General features: G+C 37.1%; 1 protein-coding gene across 19 annotated transcripts in view; it reads right to left on the reverse strand.

Moving 5' to 3' along the window:
* The window catches only part of NRXN1 (neurexin 1), a 1,137,515-nt gene that overhangs the window by 872,310 nt on the left and 242,324 nt on the right, over nucleotides 1-22,881 (reverse strand). The window contains exon 6 of one of the 19 annotated variants that reach the window (XM_060116668.1): nucleotides 14,487-14,515. The exons of the other annotated variants lie outside the window; for them this stretch is intronic. Coding sequence (XP_059972651.1) covers nucleotides 14,487-14,515 — 29 coding nt within the window. The remainder of the gene's footprint in view (nucleotides 1-14,486; nucleotides 14,516-22,881) is intronic. 19 annotated transcript variants of the gene reach the window in all.

Raw genomic sequence — 22,881 nt, forward strand, 5'->3', positions numbered from 1 at the left:
TGGGAAAGGACAGTGTGAGGGTAGCATATATTTGCACTGTGGCTTCTCTGAGTTAATGTCTACAGGTTGTAGGTGTTGTTAGCCATTAATTTAATGTCCTACAAACAGGGACAATAGGGGAGACTTACCCTTATATTGTCAAATAAAGAGCAATTCAATTACTTGAAAAGATGAAGACAGCATTTTCCTTTCTCACTGTGCTCCTTTCCTGCAGGAAGTTTATTAGTGAAACATACTATTAAATCCCAGGAATAAGCTGTGGTACAGCTACTTTACCTACTTCACTTCCTTTACCGAGGAGAATATTTCTTGTTTCTATAATATTATAGCAATTTGAACTCTACAATATTTCAACCCTTCTCAACTCCATTCTTGTTAGCACCATCCCCCAATCCATACTCTCTATTCTGTGCAGAAACCCTTGCTCTTTCTTATTAATGCTTTTTCTTCAACTCCCTCAACCTTAGTCCAAAAGGTCTCTTTTTAGATCTTATATTTTGTTTTGTTTCTTCATTCATAGCTCTTGACATTCATTATTATCTTCCAATGAAACACAGAAAGGGTATAAGGAGTTAAATGTTTTCACAAGCAAACCTATATTCCCCTCCCTTTGCAGGGGAGGGAAATTAATAGGAAAAAAAAAAGTGCCAGATAGAAGGCCTGAAATAAATGACCTGCCCCACCCATAGCTGAATTCCACCTCTTCCAGAATGTTTCATAAGAGAGAATCAATAAAAGCTGAATCTGAAACACTGGTGCAGTGTAGTAGCTAAACTCAGTGAGCTCCCAAGATAATCCTGTGTTCTCAGAAGCTGTAAGTGCAAATTCCTTCACCTTTCAGGGGATGGGCTCACTACATGAATTGGCCTGTTTTTTGACCTCAAAATCCAGGTGGGACAGGGTTGGGGGTGGCAGAAGAAACTAAAGGGAAGATTTCCAGGCCATTTGTTCTAAACTGAGATACTCTGGCAGAGGGACGGACAAGGTTGAGTTTCCATGGCCCTGAGCTGGGTCACACAGCTGGAGTCACACTTTGCTCAACACAAATGTCTTTCACTCACCACAAGCAACAAAAAGACTGTGAAAGAACACTGCCAAAGAACAGACCAATTGCCACTGGCCATTTTCATTATCTAGGCTACCTAGTAAGGTAACCCTCATACAACCTGGCTGCTAAATTAGCCTTCATCTCAGTTTATACCTTTTTCCCTATGACTACTTGATTAAAATATTCAATTAAAATAGAATAAAGACCAAAATGAATGTTAGTGATACGAGGCTCAGTATCTTTATTTGCAGTAGAGGATTTAAAAATCACAACATGTTTGTTCTCTTTAATGATACTGATGCCTTAGAGAAAAACACTCATTTGCATATTAAAATTTCATCACCATCACTAAAGAAGCACCCTTAAAAAAACTAAGATTAAACTTATAAAAAGACCTCCAAAAATCTGTACTGGAGCAACTCAAGTGAATAGATTGAAGCATAAAATTAAACACATTTTAGATAGGTTGATTTAAGGACATTAAGTACATCTGAATAATATACCTGTCATCTTATTTTGAGTTCTTTAACCTTATAGAATTCTCTGAAATAGCACTAAATATAGTTGTGTATGTATGACACATTAAAAAATGTACATATTTATTTTTGAAGCTGTATTTTAGCTGATTGTGAATTCCCCTTGAAAGTATTTTTTCTTTTATAAAATAATGTTCATGCAATTTCTACCAAATGCATGGCATATGTTATAAAAAAATTAAATATCATGAAGGGAATTTATAAATTACTTCAAACTGGCATATAAATAACCAGCTGATTAAACTCATGCATTTAATATGTATTTTACAACCGAATTCCAGCTTTTATAAGCACTCTGGCTTGGAAAAGCAGACCATTAAACTGCACTGGAGCTCTCATGCATGACTCATAAGGAACTAGGGTTCCTTATGAAAGTGTATGGACAATTTGGATGTACCACTTGCATCTCATCTATAAATAGTTTCTCGCCATTTATAAATGCTTGTTATGGTGTAAATTATTATACATCATAGGAGAAAAAATATCTATCCTGAATCACCAATGAAATTCAGTTGTCTAAACTAAAACAAGCAAACAAAAGCAAAGACAAAATGACAAACAAACACAACTTTATACGTGTTAACTATTCCTATCAATAACATATTTTTTTCTATTGCCTTGTCTTCTAAAGTCCTAAGTGCAAGAATGTTGCCTCCCCTCTCCTCTACCCCATCCCCTGCCTTAAGCACAAATTAAATAGAACGTAAACAGACAATATAATTTGCCTCATCATAGCTCCTTGATGGTCTGATTTCCTGTGTGGTAAGAATGTTTCCTTTCCTGCATTTCAATCTCTATCCAGGCCATCTAATAATATAGTCTATCAGTTAATATACAGCCTTCCCAGATGAATATGATTCTCAAACAATGACAGAGAGAACTGTTTTTCCCTTATTGTGTGAGGCCCCAGAGGACAGTCAAAATCTCAGCAACACTGTATTTTCTTCGCTTCTGTAACATTCTAACAATTTCTTCCCCTGAGATAATCTCATCTTTCCTTTAGATTTGTGTTTCTCAATCACCTGATGAATTTAGATTCTACGGAGATTTCCTTGTACTCCTAGGTTCTATTATGATCTGAAAAATAACTACTTTCCTGTTAGTAATCAAATGCTGGAGTTCTTGTGTTCCATTAGCACGTGCTTTGAGAATTTCTAAATTTCCATATTTATGACCTTGCAGATAACTAACACAAGTATAAAGACTATTTATTGAGCTTTGCCTTTAAAGATATAAGGGCTAATATATTATTAGAGCCTCTCAGGATTCTGTCCAAGCCTTCACTACCAATTATAGACAGAAGTCTTTCCAAGTAAAAAAATTAATGAATAAATTGAAAGAAAGAGCAAAATGTTTTCCATCCACCAAAAATTCTTTGCCACAGTATTTATATGTTTGTACTTTTGTCTCAAATCAAACATTTTGGTGTCTTTATAATCTCTTATTTAAAAGTCACCTCTTCCACATAAACATCCCCAAGTTCACGCAGGGTGATTATTTTCTGCTGGAATAGGAATCATTATCTCTAAACATTCATTTATGTGTTGCTTAATTGGGTGTGGTATGGATGTTGGCACTGTAATAGGAAAACTTCACAGTCTCTGACCTCTAGATGTTTAAAATCTAAGTTGAAGTAAATATTCCAAAATATTACTGTGGACTCAAAGCATAATGGGCCATTTAAAATAATACCATGAACAAATCGACTGTCATTTTGACAGTACTGAGAACAACATATGTCCCTTCACATTTCAACTTCTGCTGGATCATTAGGCACAAGTTCGAACAATTCCAAGAAAAACTTCTAAACAAAATTTTGAAATAAAAGTTGGATGTAAAATATCAATACTTACAAACACATTTTAGAGAATGACTTACTTTACAAAATGACTTGGTCTGCACATTTCAAGTAATATATTTTTCTGCTGGATTAAAGTTGACTTAAATATGTTATCATTTATAAGTAAAATTGATATGGGTTCAGGATTTGTTAGGAATGCCGAGAACATACAAAGGGAGATCCTTCTTTACACTACAGGAATCTTTTATGGTAATCCCTGATCCATTATTTTGGAATAGTCATGATTTTTCAAATGCTGTATCACACTTTTGAGCCACTAGTAGCAACTTTTCCATTTGACTAAACATCCCTGCATATCAACAACTGGACAGAAACACTTTTTACCAACCCCCCACCTGCCCACCACACACAGGCAGTACTTGTGCAAACAGACATTTCATTTAAAATAATATGAAAATCCAAGTAAAGCCTATGTTTCATTTTTATGAAGCCACGCCCACAAGTTCCCAGTTCATTTGTGTCGATAGTTATGGCATTGGGAGAAATTTTCTGTTGAGACTGTACTCCTGCCACATTACAGAGTCAGAATCCAGTATTCTGCAGGCGACCGGCCAGTGCCCACCAATTCTAGTCTCATTCAATGAAATGGAGTACAGTCTAATAATGGCAGGTCTCTAAGCACATAACTACAAGGTGTAATCAAAGGTTTAAATGACAATTTATTTCATCTTGTCTGCCTGAGGAAAGTCTTTACCAGCCAATTTTTTTCCCCTTAGAATAAGAATATTTGCATGCTTGCAGACAAATGTGACAATTTCAAATGATGTATATTCTCTGATGGTGAATATCTGCTTTTTAAGTACAGAGAATAGAGATCCAGTTATTATTATTATTGGATTTTATATATTGCTTAAATTAACTGCCAAGAAAAGCCTCCAAGAAATAAATTGCCTTTATGTAATATTACATTTAATTTCTTTTAGCAAATGGGATACGAGGTTTAAGTGAGTTAAAGAAAATCAAGTAACAATATTTATGGAATACAATTTTCCATTGTGAAATGCCTAAAACACAAATATTTTGCAGTTAGTTTACTATGAATGTAGGATAGTAGGAGAGCCTTTTGCAAGACAGAGTTGATTTTTAGGATGGCTTACAGCAGGGGTCCCCAACCTTCTTGTCACCAGGGACTGGTTTCATGGAAGACACTTTTTCCACAAACGGGAGGGGGGAGGGGGAGGATGGTTCAGGAGGTAATGCGAGCGATGGGGAGAGATGGGGAGCTGCAGAGGACGAAGCTCTGTTCTCTGGTCTGTCGCTCACCTCCTGCTGTGCGGCCCGGTTCCTAACAGGCCTCAGACTGGTAGCGGTCCACGGCCCGTGGGTTGGGAAACCCTGGCTTACAGGTTGCAACAAAAAGTTCCTGATAACTTTTAACAAGCAGACCTATGGGGCTCAGACCATGTTGGCTAGTACTGGCTACTTAGCTTCTGCAAAGCTTTTATAACCATTTTGGAAACCAAATACTATAGAACAAAAGCTTTCCTTCCATTCTGTAGCCAACTGTCTGGCATTACATGAGCATCAGAAGAGCATTCTAAAGGTAAAACATCAAATATTTGACATTCCTATTAAGAACAATATAAAATAAAATATTTTATAGTTTCTAAATATCTTCAAAGGGTGAGCTCTAACCCATATACACTTACAAGGGTCAGAAAAGCAGGGTGATGAAATAATGCTGGAGTGAGGATTAGGTCTGTGGCAAGTCAAATACATTCTGAGTCTAATTTCTCTAGCTGTTAAAAGGGGATAATAATGCTGTCTCTACTGATCTCTTTGGGTCACTATAAGGAAAAAAGCCTGAATGTGAAAGCGCTTTAAAACATAGACAATCTATACAAATATTAGATAATACTATCATTTTCATTTTTCCCTACAATCCTATAGCAGCGGTCTGAGCAGGACCTATGTACTGTGCTTTTAATAACACAACTGGGAAGGAGAAGGTAGGATTTTAGATAGCTCTTTTTTTTTCCCCCCACACTTGATGAGCTTCTGAGGTACAGTCACCAAACTCCTCAGATACATTTAGCGGCATCAGAAGCAGCTGCCTCTGACAATCATGTCTGATTCCACGGGGACTGTGGGTGTAAAAACATTGAGTCATTACAGGTGCGCCTGCCTCTCTTCATTCAAAGGATGAAATGAAAAGATGAAATTCACCAAGCCCGATGTTTTTAAAACAGAAAGAAAAGAGATCAACGAGGATAGACTTCTCCCTCTAATTTGTAAGAGCAGAATTCACTTATATTGATAATTTAGTCATTGTTTTTTAATAGTCTGCTACTGTGCTAGGTACTGCCCCAGATTATAAATTAAGAGAGCTGCCTAACTTTAAGAAACACATTGTTTAATAATAACAATATGGGGCATAATAATAGCATACAACTAACTCTATTTTCAGGTAGAACCTTGGTGAGACAAGAGATAAACACCAAAGGCTACTGGAATTTTTCTTTGAAGGTAGAAAGATATTAAAAAGGTTTTAATGAAAATGATAAAGGAGATGGCATGTGAGAGAATTTTGAATGATTCCTAGGATCTTGGTAGGAGAAACATTAATAAAGACAGAGACTTGAAAGGTGGATATGTTCAACATTGGGAAGTCAAAATTGTTTCAGGAATATGCTGCTAGAGTTTCCCTATCCTTCTACACCTGCATCTGTTTATGCAAAGTGCTAATGTTGATTCATTACAACAGGTGACATAGATAACCTACATTTAAAAATTTTTATTTTAAACTGGCAAATTGTACAGTAGAGTCCCTACTGATTAAAAATGAAACACTTTATTATACATGTAATACATGTTTTTAGAAAATTTAAAAAGCACAAATACACAAAATGAAGATCACATATAATTCCCCCACCCCAGAGCTGTTAACATTTTGATGTATGTCCTTCAAGACTATATCTGGATATCTAATGCACAGCATAGTGATTATAGTCAACAATACTGTATTATTAACTTCAAAGTTGCCAAGATTCTAGATCTTAATTGTTCTCACCACAAAAAAAAAAAAAGATAATTATGTGATGTAATAGATGTGTTAGCTACTGCTGCAGTGGTAATCATACTGCAATGTGTAAATGTATCAAAACACACATTGTATAATTTAACTTTATACAATATTATATGTCAATTATATCTCAATAACAAAATTAATTTTAAAATGAAAAGGACTATTTCTGTGTATATATATTTCTGTGTATATATATATAAAATATGCATTTATAATAAAAAATGAACATTTTATACATATTGCTTTGTAATGTGTTTTTTTCACTTACCAGTATAGCTGAATAACTTTAAATGCATTAAATACTCTACAACATAATTTTTAATGGCTCCCTGGTATACTATTATGCAGATTGTCCATCAGTTTATTTTATTTGTTTCTATTATTACATATCCAGGTTACTTTTATTTTCTTGTGTAAATAACAATGCCACAATCATATTTTTAGATAATTATGTAAACCTCTGATTATTTACTTAACAAATTCGAGAATTATGATTACTGGGCTGTTTGAAACTGGCTTCCAAGAGAGTTATTCTAATTTTCATTCTATCATCAACAGATTAGCTTTACTCTATTCATGTTCTCTTCAATGTTGGGTATTTAAGTTTTAATTGTTTTTTCTTATTTACTATATGAAAATAACATTTGATTTATTTTCTTCAATTTTGTTTTTCTTTGAATACTAATTAAGTTGGATGTTTTAAAATTTATTACTTACTTTTTGTGCTTGTGATATGGCTAATCTCCATTAAAATGTAACAAGTCCACTTTGGGTATTTTTCCATGTTTGTTTTTCCTGTAACCATCCTCTGGGTTTCTTCCTCTTCACTACTTGTAATATCTGGTTCATACTATCCAAGGAGACATTCTTGAATTTAGGATTTTGTGCATAATTAGTCTCAAGGACTATAAAGGCTCTGAGATTTTACCTGACTTGAAAGTTAACAAGTTAACCCACTGCAGTTTCATGAATGCTGATTCTTAGGTCAGAGATGAAGGACAGTTCATTACTTGCAGCAAAAGCAGTAGTCAGAGTATCAGCATTTTTGTGTGTGCTGTTCTGTGAACCCCCGTTTTCCACAGGGTAATGCAAAGAGAGCTGGCGGCGGGAAACATGTACACACAGTGGGTTGAGTTAACGGAGAGGAATTCTGAGCATAGAGAGCCCCAGTATTTTACAAGGGGAGTAAACATTTCTGCCCTTTGCTCTTTATTACATTGGACAATGTATGTACATGGAGGACAAACCATAGATATAATCTATGTTCCAAGGACATTCAAGATAGAACTTGCGGGACTTCCCTGGTGGTCCAGTGGGTAAGACTCTGCACTTCCAATGCAGGGGACGCAGGTTCAATCCCTGGTCAGGGAACTAGATCCCGCATGCATGCCGCAACTAAAGATCCGGCTCAGCCAAAATAAATAAATAAATGTGTGGGTTTAAAAAAAAAAAAAAAAAAAGATAGAACTTGCTTGAAATGATAGACTGGAAAAAAAAAGGTCAGTATCTTGCTATGCAAGAGATGCAGCAGCGCAAATGACTCATGGAAAATTGTCTTCAAACACTTATTCCTGAACGGGCAGAAAGAGAATAAAAGATTTTGCAATGGAAGGAAGGAGAGTGAATCAAGGGCATTCAGCATCCAAGCTTGATTTCTGACTCAGCCCTAACTGTGTACCCTCATTACAAAAACATATCAGCATAAAGAAAATAAATGAGGCACAGGGAGATCAGCTCGGTGGTTTGTGACTACCTAGAGTGGTGGGATAGGAAGGGTGGGAGGGAGGGAGAGGCAAGAGGGAAGAGATATGGGAACATATGTATATGTATATGTATAACTGATTCACTTTGTTATAAAGCAGAAACTAACACACCATTGTAAAGCAATTATACTCCAATTAAGATGTTAAAAAAAAAAAAAGAAATGAAAGGTGGGTCCTGATTAAACTTACTTCTGAAAACTATACTTTCAAAAAAGGTTCAGTAGACAGTGATTTTTCACTTTATAAAACAATTCTCTATAGAAGTCTTTAAATATCAAGTTTTCCTAATATGATTAGAAAATAAATTAATCTAAAAAATTTGTTATACTTTTTTTTTAAAAAGCATATTAGTTAAGAGGGTGTGCCCAGGACCAAACTGCCTCTGTTCAAATCTTGCTCAGTGTTTTTGGTTAACTTACTTGGTTAAGTTCCTTCTGCTGTAAAATGGGAATACTGATGGAATCAACTCCATTCTCATAGAGCTGGTGAAAGGTTTGACTGAATTAAGAGACATATAGTGCTTTTGACAGTGCCTGATACATGGGAAGTACCTTTATTTCTACCACCTAAAATATAGTCATTAAGGAGACGTATTCTCTTTGCTCTTTTTCTCTCTGTGTACAATAAAATATAAAATATCTTCTTTTCTTGACTTAGAGGATAGAGGCTAAATGAAAGAAGCCTTTCAAAATCTAACTCCAATAAGAAATGGATTATCATTTTATTGAAATTATAGGTTATTTCTAAAATCAGAAGAAAAATTATTAAGAAAGGGTTGATGAATTCCTAACGTTGAACTGTGTCATCTATTATAACTTCTTTCATTTCTACAATTTTACATATTGTGCTGAGAGGACCACAAAAAAATAATGTATATAGTTTACAAAGCTCAGTAACATGCTATTTATTTATGCATAACAACTTTGAAGCCCAAAGATAGAGTACTAAAATATTCGTGGGGGACAGAGGGCTGCATGGTCTTCCTCTCCAGTATTTAATAATTATTTCTCCCTGGGTTACAACTGGTTCTTTTAAACCTGACAGTAGTGACTCTGGTCCTTTCCCAGAAATTCTAAACAAGAGGAAAAAGGTCATAGTTGAAGAAAAGGTCATGAACAAAGAGGGAGGCAACTAATGAAGAGTGGCTATTACAAAGACAAAGCCACTGAACAATAATTGGGGGAAAAGAAAGCACTTTATACAAATTAACCTATACTTTTTTTTTTTTTTTGGCTGCGCAGGCTTTCTCTAGTTACAGTGAGCAGAGGCTACTCTTCGTTGTGGTGCACGGGTTTCTCATTGCGGTGGCTTCTCTTGTTGCGGAGCACGGGCTCTAGAGCGCAGGCTCAGTAGTTGTGGCACTCGGGCTTAGTTGCTCCGTGGCATGTGGGGTCTTCATCGACCGGGGCTCGAGCCCGTGTCCCCTGCACTGGCAGGTGGATTCTCAACCACTGCGCCACCAGGTAAGTCCCAACCTATACATTTTTGAAATTTCTATTACGTTCCTGAGACTAGTACTTTGCGGATGGAGAAAGAAAGCTTTGTTTCCTTTCACCACCATCCCATTCTATTATTATCATTGTGCCCGTTTTACAGAAGAGGAAATAGAATTTTGGAGAACTTATGTGATTTGTTCAAGATCATGCAGGTAGAAAACAATGAATCCAGGACTTGAATCCCAGTATTAAAAAGCCAGTTTTCATTATATTATATTGCTTCTGCTGACCCTGAATTTCAGTCAAGCGCTTATTCCCCCAAATCCTACATCACAAACAACTTAAATAATTTTCAGCCAACCCAACTATCAAATAAAGACTAGCCTCATCTACTGGTTCTCAGCCAGCAGAAGGATTCTGTTAAATTGGGGGTATAGCTGAGGCTCTTGGTTGCATGGGGATCCCTCTGTTAATTTTGGCACCTATTGGGGTTTTCTTACACTCTCAGTCTGTGACTCTCTAAACTATTCAGCTGCACTCTTGGCTAAGCCCATATCCTTAGGGAATAAAACAAAATCATAGATCAGGCTGTTCTTTTTATTTTGTCCTGGATAGTCTCATTCTCTGAATCCTCCAGATAAATCACAGGTAGAGCAACAAATCTATAGGGAAAAGTGATGGCATAAGTTCCATTTGAATAGCATTCTCTACCTTCTTTTCCACATTGTAACCACTATTCACAGTGAACTGTTGTTTAGAACATTTTTCTCTCTAATACGCTAGCTACGTAAATCGCTTGGTAATATACAAAGGAGTTTATTGTTCTTCACACATAACCATGGTGCTTCTTTTCCAAGAGTAGAAATAACTCATGCTGAACCACCAGTACCTCACAGACATATTCATATCCCGTCACTTGGCTTATCCTTTGATAGAAATTATAGAACTAAAGTAGCTACTCTTTGCAGTCAATGTATTTGTTACCATTTCACCTACTCACCCAGGCAAGAAAGCTAGTAGTAAACTTGGTCTGTTCCTTATTCTTAAGCCTGCATCTACACTTTGCCCTCCTCCATGTTTAAAGAGTACCTTCCACTTCTCTCCAAGACACAAGTAACAAATATTCAAAGCTTTATAGAATCAGGTCAAGCACATCTCCTGCTGAGATCTCAAACCTGGCAAAATTCTGGAAAATAACATGTAGGTAATCCAGTAGAGGTTTTATTAGTCAAGAGTTTGTATGTACCTGTGAGTGTGTATATGAGAGAGAGAGAGAGAGAGAGAGTGTGTGTGTGTGTGTGGCAGGGCTGGGGGGAGAGGGATGGAGAAGAGAGATTAATTGATTTAAGATCTCTCCAGCAAATGTACTACTGGCTGTGCACCATTTATCAGGTAATGCACTAGGCACCAGGGATATAAAATGAACCACAAATAGACCCTGACTTTGAAGAAATTAACTCTTTGTTACATTTCAGTCAAAGAGTCAGGTGCAGAAATATGTGCTTTTACTATACCATCACAAGTACTAACTAGGATATAAATGTGCACAGGGTCCCATGGGACAGAGAGGAAGCTCACTTGGTTTCTAGGGATAAGTCTTCTTGAAGGAGGTGGTATTGGAAACAATGGATGCACAGGAGTGATTCGGGAAAAGAAGAATGTGAAGGGTGTTCTAGGTAGAGGAAATAGAGGCATGGAAAAGCACAATGCATGTGAAAAAGCACAGCAATTCATAGTCATTAAGACTTAAAGCTTGGGACAAGAAGTGTTAGGAAATAAGGTGAAAAATGATGTGATGAAGAGATCATAGAAGACTGCAAATGCATACTATTGATACAAAGCTTGAAATTTAACCTGTAGGTAATAAGGAATCATCAAAAGTCTTTAGAGTTGAGTGTGACAAAATCATATTTACCTTTTAGGTGGGCTTGTGAAGGATGGGATGGGGTTAAGATCATAGGCAGAGAATGTATCAGGGGGCTGATGAAACAGGGTCCAGAAAGATATGATGAGGGTCGCTTTGCAAAAGGAGATGGTAATAGTGAAGACAGGAAGGTCCGTGAGGGACACTGTATACAAATGGAGATCCTTTCTCCTGGGACACATGAAAGGGGGCCCCATCAGAGGGTATTAAGTACTGAATTGTGTCCCTCCCCAAATTCATGTTGAAGCCCTAACCTCCAATGTGTCTGTATTTGGACATAGGGATTTTAAGGAGATAATTAAGGTTAAATGAGCTCATAAGGGTGGGGCCCTCATCAGATAGGAAGGGTGTCCTTATAAGAGGGAGAGACAACCAGAGCCCTGGAGCCACTCTCGTTCTCTCTTTCACCCTCTCTCGTTCTCTCTCTCACCCTCTCTCGCCCTGAACACAAAGAGGAAAGGCGGGATGAGGACATGAAGAGAAAGCAGCTGTCCTTAAGCCAGGAAGAGGGGTTTCAACAGGAACCAACCGTGATAGCTGCTGCCTTGATCTTAGACTTCCAGCCTCCAGAACTGTGAGAAAATCAATTCTGTTTAAAGCACCCAATCTGTGGTATTTTGTTATGGCAGCCTGAGCAGAGGATTTAGTTGAAAGATGTGAAATCTGGAAAACACGCACAGAGAAGACAGAAAAAGCAGTAACATAAAGTCCTGAATAAGCAGAAACTGTGAGGTAGAGAGGCAAGTAGAGAGAGCTTTCTGTTGATAGCTTCAGAGGATGAAACAGTAGATGTGTGAGTTCCTTGGACCAGGGAGTTCTAGAATAAGGAGCGATGGACATTTGTTTCTGAGGAGACTATTCTAGAGTTGGGATTGGATCAGCCAAACTGTTGTCCAACTACGATTGTACACTGAAATCTACTTCATTCCTGGAGGCTGTGTCACAGCCAAGTCTGTCCCTTGTTTGCCTTGCCTCCCAGGGCTGTGTGACAGCCACGCCCCCTCCCTCCCCCTGTATCAGCTAGAATGGGCCTTTTCTCTTGCACTCAGAAACTGCCAAACAAGCAGAGTGGGAGGAAGAGGAGGTGTCAGGATGAGCAGAATAGAAATAGTGACTACAGACAGACTCAAGAAATCTTGGGATGTGATGTGAGTAATCCAAGGAGATTTTGTAAAAAATATAAACTTTTTATGTTATCAACCCAATTTATAACGTCAAGAAACCTGCCGTGCATGGAATGAGAGCCGTCTATGTAAGCAAGAAAGGGCGGTGTGATGCTGTCTCTAAATGAAGAGGGGCTCTTTAAACATAACACCATGACATCTGTTTTTATTCATCTCTATAGCAAATTGGTTCAGTTTAAATGCCAGGCTATAAAAGGTTTCATCCACGCTCTCAATACCTACCGACTGTGGGAAGAGGAACGAAGGAAAGCTTTGAGTGCACTTTTCTTCAGCACCTGCCAACATGGCGCCTAGGTTTTTGGGCAGAATTTCATAAATGGAACAAATGAAGAAAAACGATCTTTCCTTTACGTCTATGCCACTATAGCCCCACTGAGTTGAAGACAAGTAAGATTATAGGATTTACACAGTCCTTGTGGAGGAATTGGCAAGTAGATTATTATTCTGCCTGCTTAAAAATAGTTTCAATTTTGATCTAAGGCACATCTATGTGCGTGTGTGTGTGTGTGTGTGTGTGGTGGGGAGGTGGCAGAGTTTGTGTGGCAGTGTTCCTCCTTTTCTCTTCCACAGTCATGCTTTCCACCTGTGCTTTTAACATCCAGATGCTACCGTATTTTAATTATACTGATTAATCTCTGCAAAAGAATTACAAATGATAAACCAACCTTCCCTCAAATTAGGTAAGTCAATCTGCTGAAAGGCAGAACAGTGAAACAGGACACCAGGCTAAAATCATTTAAGAGATGAAAATGTCTTCATTTGTTTTTGTTTGTGTGCTTTTAATTAAAGGTGACAGAACCACCCTTCACTACCAGTTCAGCACATGTGATGTGCAAAGATGAATGCATTTACAGCTGCAGGTAGCATTGCTGTTTTCAACATTACTACTCTCACTGTTGGGGAAACATCTGTGGAAAATAAGAAGAGAAGGGAGTTATCCTAATAAAGCTGAAAAGAGATGTCGAAAGAAACCTCTTGCCCGTCTCCATCTTTAGAGAGCTTCGTGAAGAGGGCCACAACACTGTGTACTCCAGTTGTTTTGACCAGAGATTCCAAAAATACTCTGAAAAATCTCCCAGCATATCCAAATATTTCCTCTATGGCTCTCTGGCACACTTCTTTAGGAAAACACAAAATAAGAAAAGGGAAAAACCTCTCATATAATTCACCAAGTAGTTTAATAAAATACTTTTATCCCTGACCACACCATCATTTAGTCATTTTTCCTGAGTAAGGGCATTTTTGAAGCAGAGGGGTGAGGGCTGCTTTTGGCACTGGTGACCTGCCCTGAAGCTTTTTGAGTCCATGATTCTCAGTTCTATCTAAAAATGGAGATCTTACCACTTCCCGGGTATGTTATAGGATTAAATGATGTAATGTAGATGAAAGTGCCTTGAACACTTTTCTGTATGCTGATTTACTGTGAGTTTGTAGAGATAAAGATCCCAAGATGTTCTGTGCTCCAAAATACAAAGTAAATATTGCTTTTTCATTCGAGTATTTTATCTTATCTGTATCATTGCCTTCCCCACTCTTTTTTTTTTTAACATCTTTATTGGAGTATAATTGCTTTACAATGGTGTGTTAGTTTCTGCTTCATAACAAAGTGAATCAGTAATACATATACACATGTTCCCATATCTCTTCCCTCTTGCATCTCCCTCCCTCCCACCCTCCCTATCCCACCCCTCTAGGTGGTCACAAACCACCGAGCTGATCTCCCTGTGCTATGTGGCTACTTCCTACTAGCTATCTATTTTACATTTGGTAGTGTATATATGTCCATGCCACTCTCTTACTTTGTCACAATTTACCCTTCCCCCTACTCACATCCTCAAGTCCATGCTCTAGTAGGTCTGTCTTTATTCCCATCTTACCCCTAGGTTCTTCATGACCTTTTTTTTTTCTTCTTAGATTCCATATATATGTGTTAGCATACGGTATTTGTTTTTCTCTTTCTGACTTACTTCACTCTGTATGACAGACTCTAGGTCCATCCACCTCACTACAAATAACTCAGTTTTGTTTCTTTTTATGGCTGAGTAATATTCCATTGTATATATGTGCCACATCTTTATCTATTCATCTGTTGATGGACACTTAGGTTGCTTCCATGTCCTGGCTATTGTAAATAGAGCTGCAATGAACATTGTGGTACATGACTCTTTTTGAATTATGGTTTTCTCAGGGTATATGCCCAGTAGTGGGATTGCTGGGTCGTATGGTAGTTCTATTTGTAGTTTTTTAAGGAACCTCCATACTGTTCTCCCACTCCTTTTAAGCACTATTTGCCAAGAGCTTTCTTTTTAGAGCACATCAATGTCATATAGCAATTCCACACGAAACTTGTTTATATTAGTCTGATGCTAGTGGATAAAGACAAGGTCATCAGTTTGGGGTAACTTTTATAACATCATATGTTCTTGTTTTCAAGATATCTACTACTGGCAAAGTGTGTGTGTGTGTGATATGAGAGAGAGAGAAAGAGAGAGGGAGAGAGCACATGCTCAAGCAAATACGCACCCCTGAGAAGGCCTCCTCAAATCAGAGATAAGATTACTTCTGAGATTAAGATAAACATTTAAACCTAGCAGTGATGGTAAGTATGGTTGCCATCCATTATGTGCCTAAAATGTGTCCTAGCTACAAGGAGATTACAGTGTAGAAGTGTAAAACAGACAAGTAAACTCAGCAATTACCACATAAGCACCATGATATGGGCTTGAGTGGTCATGAAAAACTTCTCAGTAAAATGCTTCGTAAGATAAGTCCTTGATGGATAATAGGGTGATGGAGATACGTGGGAGTGTAAAAGTAAGAATGCAAGGGTGGGAATCGATTGGAGGAAAAAATGGAGAACATTACAGGCCTGCAGGTTAAAAATTTTTTTCTAAGTAATTTCATACATTCCAGAATGGCTAATGGTTTAAATTACAATTTTAAATCTTTTATACATTTCATATTTTCCTATATAAATGCAGACCACTACATTTTTATACACATACTGCTGGGACCCAAAACCTGATTCATGGCTGCCAACTCCTCCACATATAGGCAACAAGAAAAAGGGCAAATACCACGTAGCTGTGACATCCAAAAAGGCTCCTTTCTATTAAATGCAACCATGAAATGATAGGGTTTAACAAAGATTCATTAAAGTCTCATCTTTCAAGCACAATGCAAGTTTAAATAGATTCCAGCTCCATTCAATCTCAGCTACAGGGCAATCATTACTATAACTAACTCCTACATCTTTCATCTTTTGACAATGAAATTAAAATGCTGCTTCATGCTACAGTAGGGAAGAACACTCTAAAATAAATAATCCCGAAGTGGAAAAAAAACTGAAAATAACAGCACTGTCTTTCTGAGACAGTGGGCGGCAATGTAAATGAGTGGAAGCTTTGCATACAAATAGAATAAACACACACTGATTTGGAAGGAATACAGCAAGAAGATTTCAGTTAAAGTATGGACAGCAGATAGTTCTGAATCCGAAGCCACAAAGTAACCAATTTAGGTAAAAAGAATATATTTCCTGAAAGCATTGGTATAGTGGGACAGTATGGAAGAAAGTTGCCATTTACCAGAGATGCCCAATTACAGAAAAGTTAACAAGATGTGGGCCTTACCACATATGGTGAGATGGAGAAGGATGATTTTAGAACATTAAGTTCTCCCTGCTCCTAGCCTGGATGGATGGGGATCCTAGAATTTCCACACTGTGTCCCTTAAAGAGAATGGGTAGTTCTGTAAGCCAAGGCAAAATCAGCTCCTTTTCAGCCCATTGTTATCTGTGTCTGTGCTATTGATGATGACACATTGGCCTCTCATATTTCTGTAAACCTAGCCCTTTGATTTTTCCTGCAGTGAAGGCCCAAAAGGCTCCACGAAGAGTTGGATATCTGCTCTTAACTTTATTCACTCCTCATCATTTCCAGAAAGAAACCAGGTCTACCCATCCCATGTCTTTCTAATTATGAAGCATGCCCCCATTTAGTTCATGCAACTCCTTCCCTTTACTACTTTGTTCATCCTCTCTTGGGAATCCAATCTTAATCATCCTCTCTTGGGAATACAATCTTAACCCAAAGAAAACTAGTAACATTTGGAATTGGCACTGCTTTAATAACTCAGTAGAGATAATCATCTCTTCTATCACTTGAAGTTTCCTTTTCCTTAGATGTTTCCTATGTAGATTTTGGATTCCCCAAACATCCCAATTCAATCACTCATTCACATTTACATAAATAAAAATAAAGCCAAAAACACAGAAGAAATGCTATTTCTAGAAGGTATTATATTATCCACTAAGAAAACTCACTTGCTTTTCCTTTGGGAACAAACTCATGGTATAGATAACTGTTACTTGATTTGTGAGCTTTTCTTTTTGGGGGTAATTTTTCTAAAAAAGACAAAATTTCAACAGATAAAAGAGAAGAACAGTAGCTGAGTCTAAGTTTATGCTGGTATTTCTTTCAGCAGTAAATGCAACCAAAATGGGTTAAAACAAAACAAAAACAAAAAAAACTCTCAAAAGTGAAGCATAAGCAAAAGCTTTGGAGAGCCAGACTGCAGTTTATAGCTAAATGTGACTGTAAATGCCTTACTAACAGTGAAATCAGAAATTGGAGAAATTCCTTTGTGGGATAGAAACAGTCAAAATACTACAGCAGATTCCAAACTGCTTGTTACGAAAAATCCTAGCTTTGCCTATAAGTAGATCTATGGCTCTTCTCCGTGCAGGGGAGATGTGGTCTTCCATCCCAGGGAGAATAATGGTTAGCTTTCTCAACTCTCATTAACAGAATGTCAACAGCACCATTTGCTCATCTGGCTTCTAAAAGACGCATATGGACTCATCTTCTCGCCCAGATTCCCCTCTCTTTTGGGGGCTTTTCCCTTCCGTTTGGTCCTTGGATGCACTAAGTTTGCCAAATGCACACTGGAGGCCACTGAAGACTTTTTGCTGAAGAACAGCTTAGTAATGAATTGAATTCTTATCTATTAGGAAGGTTTCCTTAAAAAAGAAGTCTCTGCAGCATATTCAACTTGCACAGCTCCAATTATACACCTCAGACTGTGGTAATTTAGAAGTTATTTCAAAATTAAGAACTTTGTTAATAAATACTATTGCTTAAAGCTTAAAAATTAGAATTATACTCTTTATACCAAATTGCAATCTCCATGTGTCTTTATCTGCTTGTATTAATTGAAACAGAAGTGTCTGGGTCTCATTTGTTGTTCAGAACCACAAAGAAACCTCTAGAAGCAAACATTTTTGTTGTTTTTGTTCCATATAGGTTTAAAATGTGCTCTGAAAGCACAGTGCTGTCACAACTGAGATGTGGGTGGGCATTATGAATAATTAAGTGAGAGTGCAGAAAGCAGTACAGATTAAAGAAGCAGAAGAATTTCTTAAAGAATATATGAAGTCCTATCCCATTTGAAAAGTAGTATTTTGGAAAAACATTAGTGAGGGTTTCTATAGCTAATTAGCTGAGTGACTTTGGGCAAGACATAATCTCTCTGGAGATTTACGTAAAATTAGAAGTATGTGTGAGAAAACTGAAGTTGAAAAGGATGGCAAACAATTGAAAAGTAAAGAAGTTGAACATAAATCTTGAATATATGATCATTAATTGAGTAATGGAAGAAAAATAATAAAGACCATATTACTGATCTTTGTTTAATTTTCTATCTTTTCCACAAGATTCTAAGTCCATGAGGCAGGAATCATATCTATCTAGATCACCATTTTATCACCTGTGACTACTACAGTGCAGATTATGCATTGGAGGAAAGACTAAATGAGTTTTAACTGTATTATCTGGTACTATTTTACCATAATGGCCTTAGCTTTCAGTTCTTTGTTAATATAGTAGATGCATTTGTATCCTCTGGAAAGGGATGACAGTGGTAATGGTTGACTATATAAAGGAGAAGATTAAGTCTTGTATAAGAAATAAATTTCTTAAAATACTATTAATGGGAAAAATAGATATAAACTCTTCCATTATACTGAGAGTGAAGACTTATATCACAAGGAAAGGGTCAATGGTTAGTTAAGATCAAATGAAATAATATATCATATACAAAAGATATTCCATTTGGGGGAGCAATAAATTAGGAGTTTGGGATTAGCAGATATACACTACTATATATAAAATAAACAAGGTCCTACTGTATAGCACAGGGAACTATATTCAGTATCCTGTAATAACCCATAATGGAAAATAATATGAAAAATAACATATATATATTCTTACATATATGTGTTATATATATATATGTGTTATATATATGATATTCCATTTAATGAACATGGATTACAAAAGTTAACTTATTTAAATTCTCAACAATTCTGTGTTATAGATACTATACCCATTTTAAACAAAAAGAAATTAAAACATAAGAAAGTTAAATGACTTATTTAAAGTAACATAAGCTATAAGCAGGAAAACTGGGATTTCAGCTCTGCTATCAATGGTTTTAATGTCAGCCCTCTTTCCAGTACACGTCTCATATTAATTGAAAGTCTACCAACTACCAGATGTTGAACTAAGCACTCCTTGGGTAGGAAGGCAAAGTGAATATTAACATCAATTAATAAGAGATGTTTCCCTCCAACAAGTGTAAATAATGTAGGAAAAAAATACATTTTGAGAGGTTGATATAATTTTTATCCTGAAGGAAAATCAAGGTTTTTTTAGAGGTCTAGCATCTACTTATGATAAAGGAATTATGTAAAAACCAACAAAAATAAGCTCCTTAAAGTTAATGCCCGATGAAAGCTCATAATAGTTAATGGCATGAGTAAAAGTGCATGACTGTCAATGGTATGGAATTTCTAAAGAAAGAAATCATGCCTGGATAAGACAGAAGGCTTACAGAATCTCAGTGGTGTGATCACTGATGATATAGTAATGCTCACTGAGTTAGTACTACTATTCCTCTGTTTTGGCATCTTCATGTTTAGTGGGGGACAGCAGAGCCACCTTTGATGTTAGGTTCCACTCAGCCTTCACCAAAGGTAAGGAAGGGAGCTGAGCTTTATGAGCTAACCCTTCAGTATGAAAGTAGAGGTTTAAGTTAGCAGGACTTTCGTTCATCAAGAACTGCTACCCTAAAACCCCCAAAGAATTATGCAAACCTTTATAATGTCCCCTTGTCATTCCTTGATTTTATTATCATGGGAATTAGTAGAAAATCCCTCAAATACAAAGGTTTTGTTCTTTCAAATATATTGATATAAAGGAATAGGCAGCTGAAGAGACTTTCCTGCTTCAAACTAGGCTTGGGAGGGAAATAGAAGATTTAAAAAAAAAACAAAAAACAGAAAAAAACCTGAGAGGGACCTACTGGATGAGCATAGCCATTGAGTAAGAGGAAAATACCCTAAATTGCTGGGACTTCTGGGCAAGATAGAAAGAATGCATTAAAGAATCAGAACCCCCAAAAGGCCCTGAGCCTGAGCAGCATAATTATCCAAGATGATTTACATGCAATAGTTGTGTGTGTGTGTGTGTGTTTTTTTAATTAGCAAAATTTTGCAGCTTATATTTCAGTGATATAGAGCAATGCCCATCTAGGGACAATTTTGAGACCCTGGAGACATTTGACAATGTCTGTAGACATTTTTAGTTGTCACAACTTGGGGGTGGGGCAGGTATGAAAGTGCTTCTAGTATCTAGTAGATTGACACAGGGATGCTGCTACGCATCTTACAATGCACAGGACAGTCCCTACAACAAATAATTAACTAACCCCAACTACTGCCAAGGTTGTGAAACCTTGGAGTAGAGCAGGAACTAGAATCAAATCCTTTTTTACAGGATCTTTTCAGATTTCTTTGATACATCTGACTCAAACAGAGCCTAACTAGCGAACTTCAGGAGTGAACTTGTTACAAAGTGCATCATTTGTCAGCAAATTCACAATCCTCTTTCTTATTTAAAATCTACCATTAGCTATTTCTCTCCCAAAAGCCTTCTACAATTTAACAGTCAGGACATGTTATGGCTGTGAAATAGATGTCCCTATCATCCTGTTTTAGATGGGAAAAGAAACATTCTGCATTGTTTATAAGTCATAAAGAATTCTAAATATCTCCCACTCAACACATTCAAGAAAAATGATGGTATAATATCTGTGCTGGGTAGCACTCTTTCATACCATTATGTGCCTTGTGAACCAACCGTAGGTAATGCACAATCTTCCTTTAACCAAATCTGCGTTGTAATTTCTATAAAAAAAATTAGGGCTTCCCTGATGGCGCAGTGGTTGAGAGTACGCCTGCCGATGCAGGGGACGCGGGTTCGTGCCCCGGTCTGGGAAGATCCCACATGCTGCGGAGCAGCTGGGCGCATGAGCCATGGCCGCTGAGCCTGCGTGTCCGGAGCCTGTGCTCCACAACGGGAGAGGCCACAACAGTCAGAGGCCCGCGTACCGCAAAAAAAAAAAAAAAAAAAAAAAAAAAAATCAATTAAACACAATAAGTAATTACTTACTTTTTATCACAGCATAATTTACTTTCCCAGAACAGCAGCATGAAAATGTGAGGAAAGATCTCATCTCTGTCAGTGTATTTAAATAAAGTATGCATATTTTTAGAAGAAATGCAAAGGAAACACCACCAAATGTGCAATATATATATATATATATATATATATATATATATATATATATATATAAAATGCACCATCTACCTCAACTTTATGGATGTGGTAATATTTAATAGCAAAAGCCTAGAATTTTTTTTAAACTTAAAAAAAATCTAATATTATGCCTGAAAACCTTTCTTAGACTCTTACAGTAAAAATATTATTAAGCAACAATTTGTCCATCAACCTCATCACATCAGTTTTATGAATGACCCATTTAGGTGTCAAATAAACCCTAAAAAGCAATTTCTTCCAAGCCTCACAAATTCCTCCTTCTTTACATGTCCATACCTATCTCTACTCATTATAATCATCAAAGAATTTTATTAACTACTTGCTTAGTTTGGAGTTGTTAGTTTAGGAGACTAACTCAGTGTCCTTCCAGCTGGGCTCTCCAGTCTTTTCACTCAAATTCATCCTACACTGTGGACCAGTGGTTCCCAAACTTAAGCAGCATCAGATCACTTGGATGTCTTGTTTTAGTAGGTGTGGGGATCTCAAAATATGCAGTTCTAACAAGGTCTCCAGTGATGCAGATGCTACAGGTCTAGGGACCACACTTTTAAAAAGCCAATTTTCATCATTATGCAGTAATCTCTATGCACTCTTACCCACTCTGTCAGAAGCATTAGTTTGTTTTTGTTTTTCTTTTATTATTATGCTATCAGTCTCTTTCCTCACTAGGAAACTAAGATTAATCCTCTCTCCCTCTCTTTTCCTTCCTTCCTCCCTCCCTCCCTCCCCTTCCTTCCTTCTCCCTCCCTCCCTCCCTTCCTTCTTCCCTCCTTTCCCCCAATTCCTTCCTCCCTCCTCTTCTTCCTCCTCCCCCTCCAGCTCCTTCTTTTCCTCCTCCTTCTCTCTTTCTTGTCAGATTTTATGTCTTTGCTTATGTTGTTTCTTATACCATTCTATAACTCTGATCTCTTTTTTTTTTTAACTTTTTATTTTATTGGAGTATAGCTGATTAACAATGTTGTGTTAGTTTCAGTTGTACAACAAAGTGATTCAATTATACACATATATGTATCTATTCTTTTTCAAATTCTTTTCCCAATTAGGTTGTTACATAGTATTGAGCAGAGTTCCCTGTTCTATAAAGTATGTCCTTGTTGGTTATCCATTTTATTTTTTTTAATTTGTTTTTATTTTTATTGGGCTATAGGGGATGGGTTGGGAAATATCTCTGCAAGTTATGCCCTACTAGGGAAATGTCCATTCTAATTTTCCTGGGATGGCTTTCGGAGCTTTTTCTTTTTCTTGGAGCTGCTGCTCTTGCTGGCAGCAGCCTCTTCAGGTCCACTGCTGAGTGGCTCCTCCTTGGAGGCGAATTTCCTCTTTTTCTTGGGGACCCTCTTGTTTCCTGATTCTTCAGGGTCACTAACTGGTTCCTCTTTGGGGAAAGATTGCTTCCTCTTGGGAAGACTTCCACTGCCAGCTGTCT

The sequence above is a fragment of the Mesoplodon densirostris genome, chromosome 14 (genome assembly GCF_025265405.1).
Source record: "Mesoplodon densirostris isolate mMesDen1 chromosome 14, mMesDen1 primary haplotype, whole genome shotgun sequence".
NCBI classification, from domain to species: domain Eukaryota; kingdom Metazoa; phylum Chordata; class Mammalia; order Artiodactyla; family Ziphiidae; genus Mesoplodon; species Mesoplodon densirostris.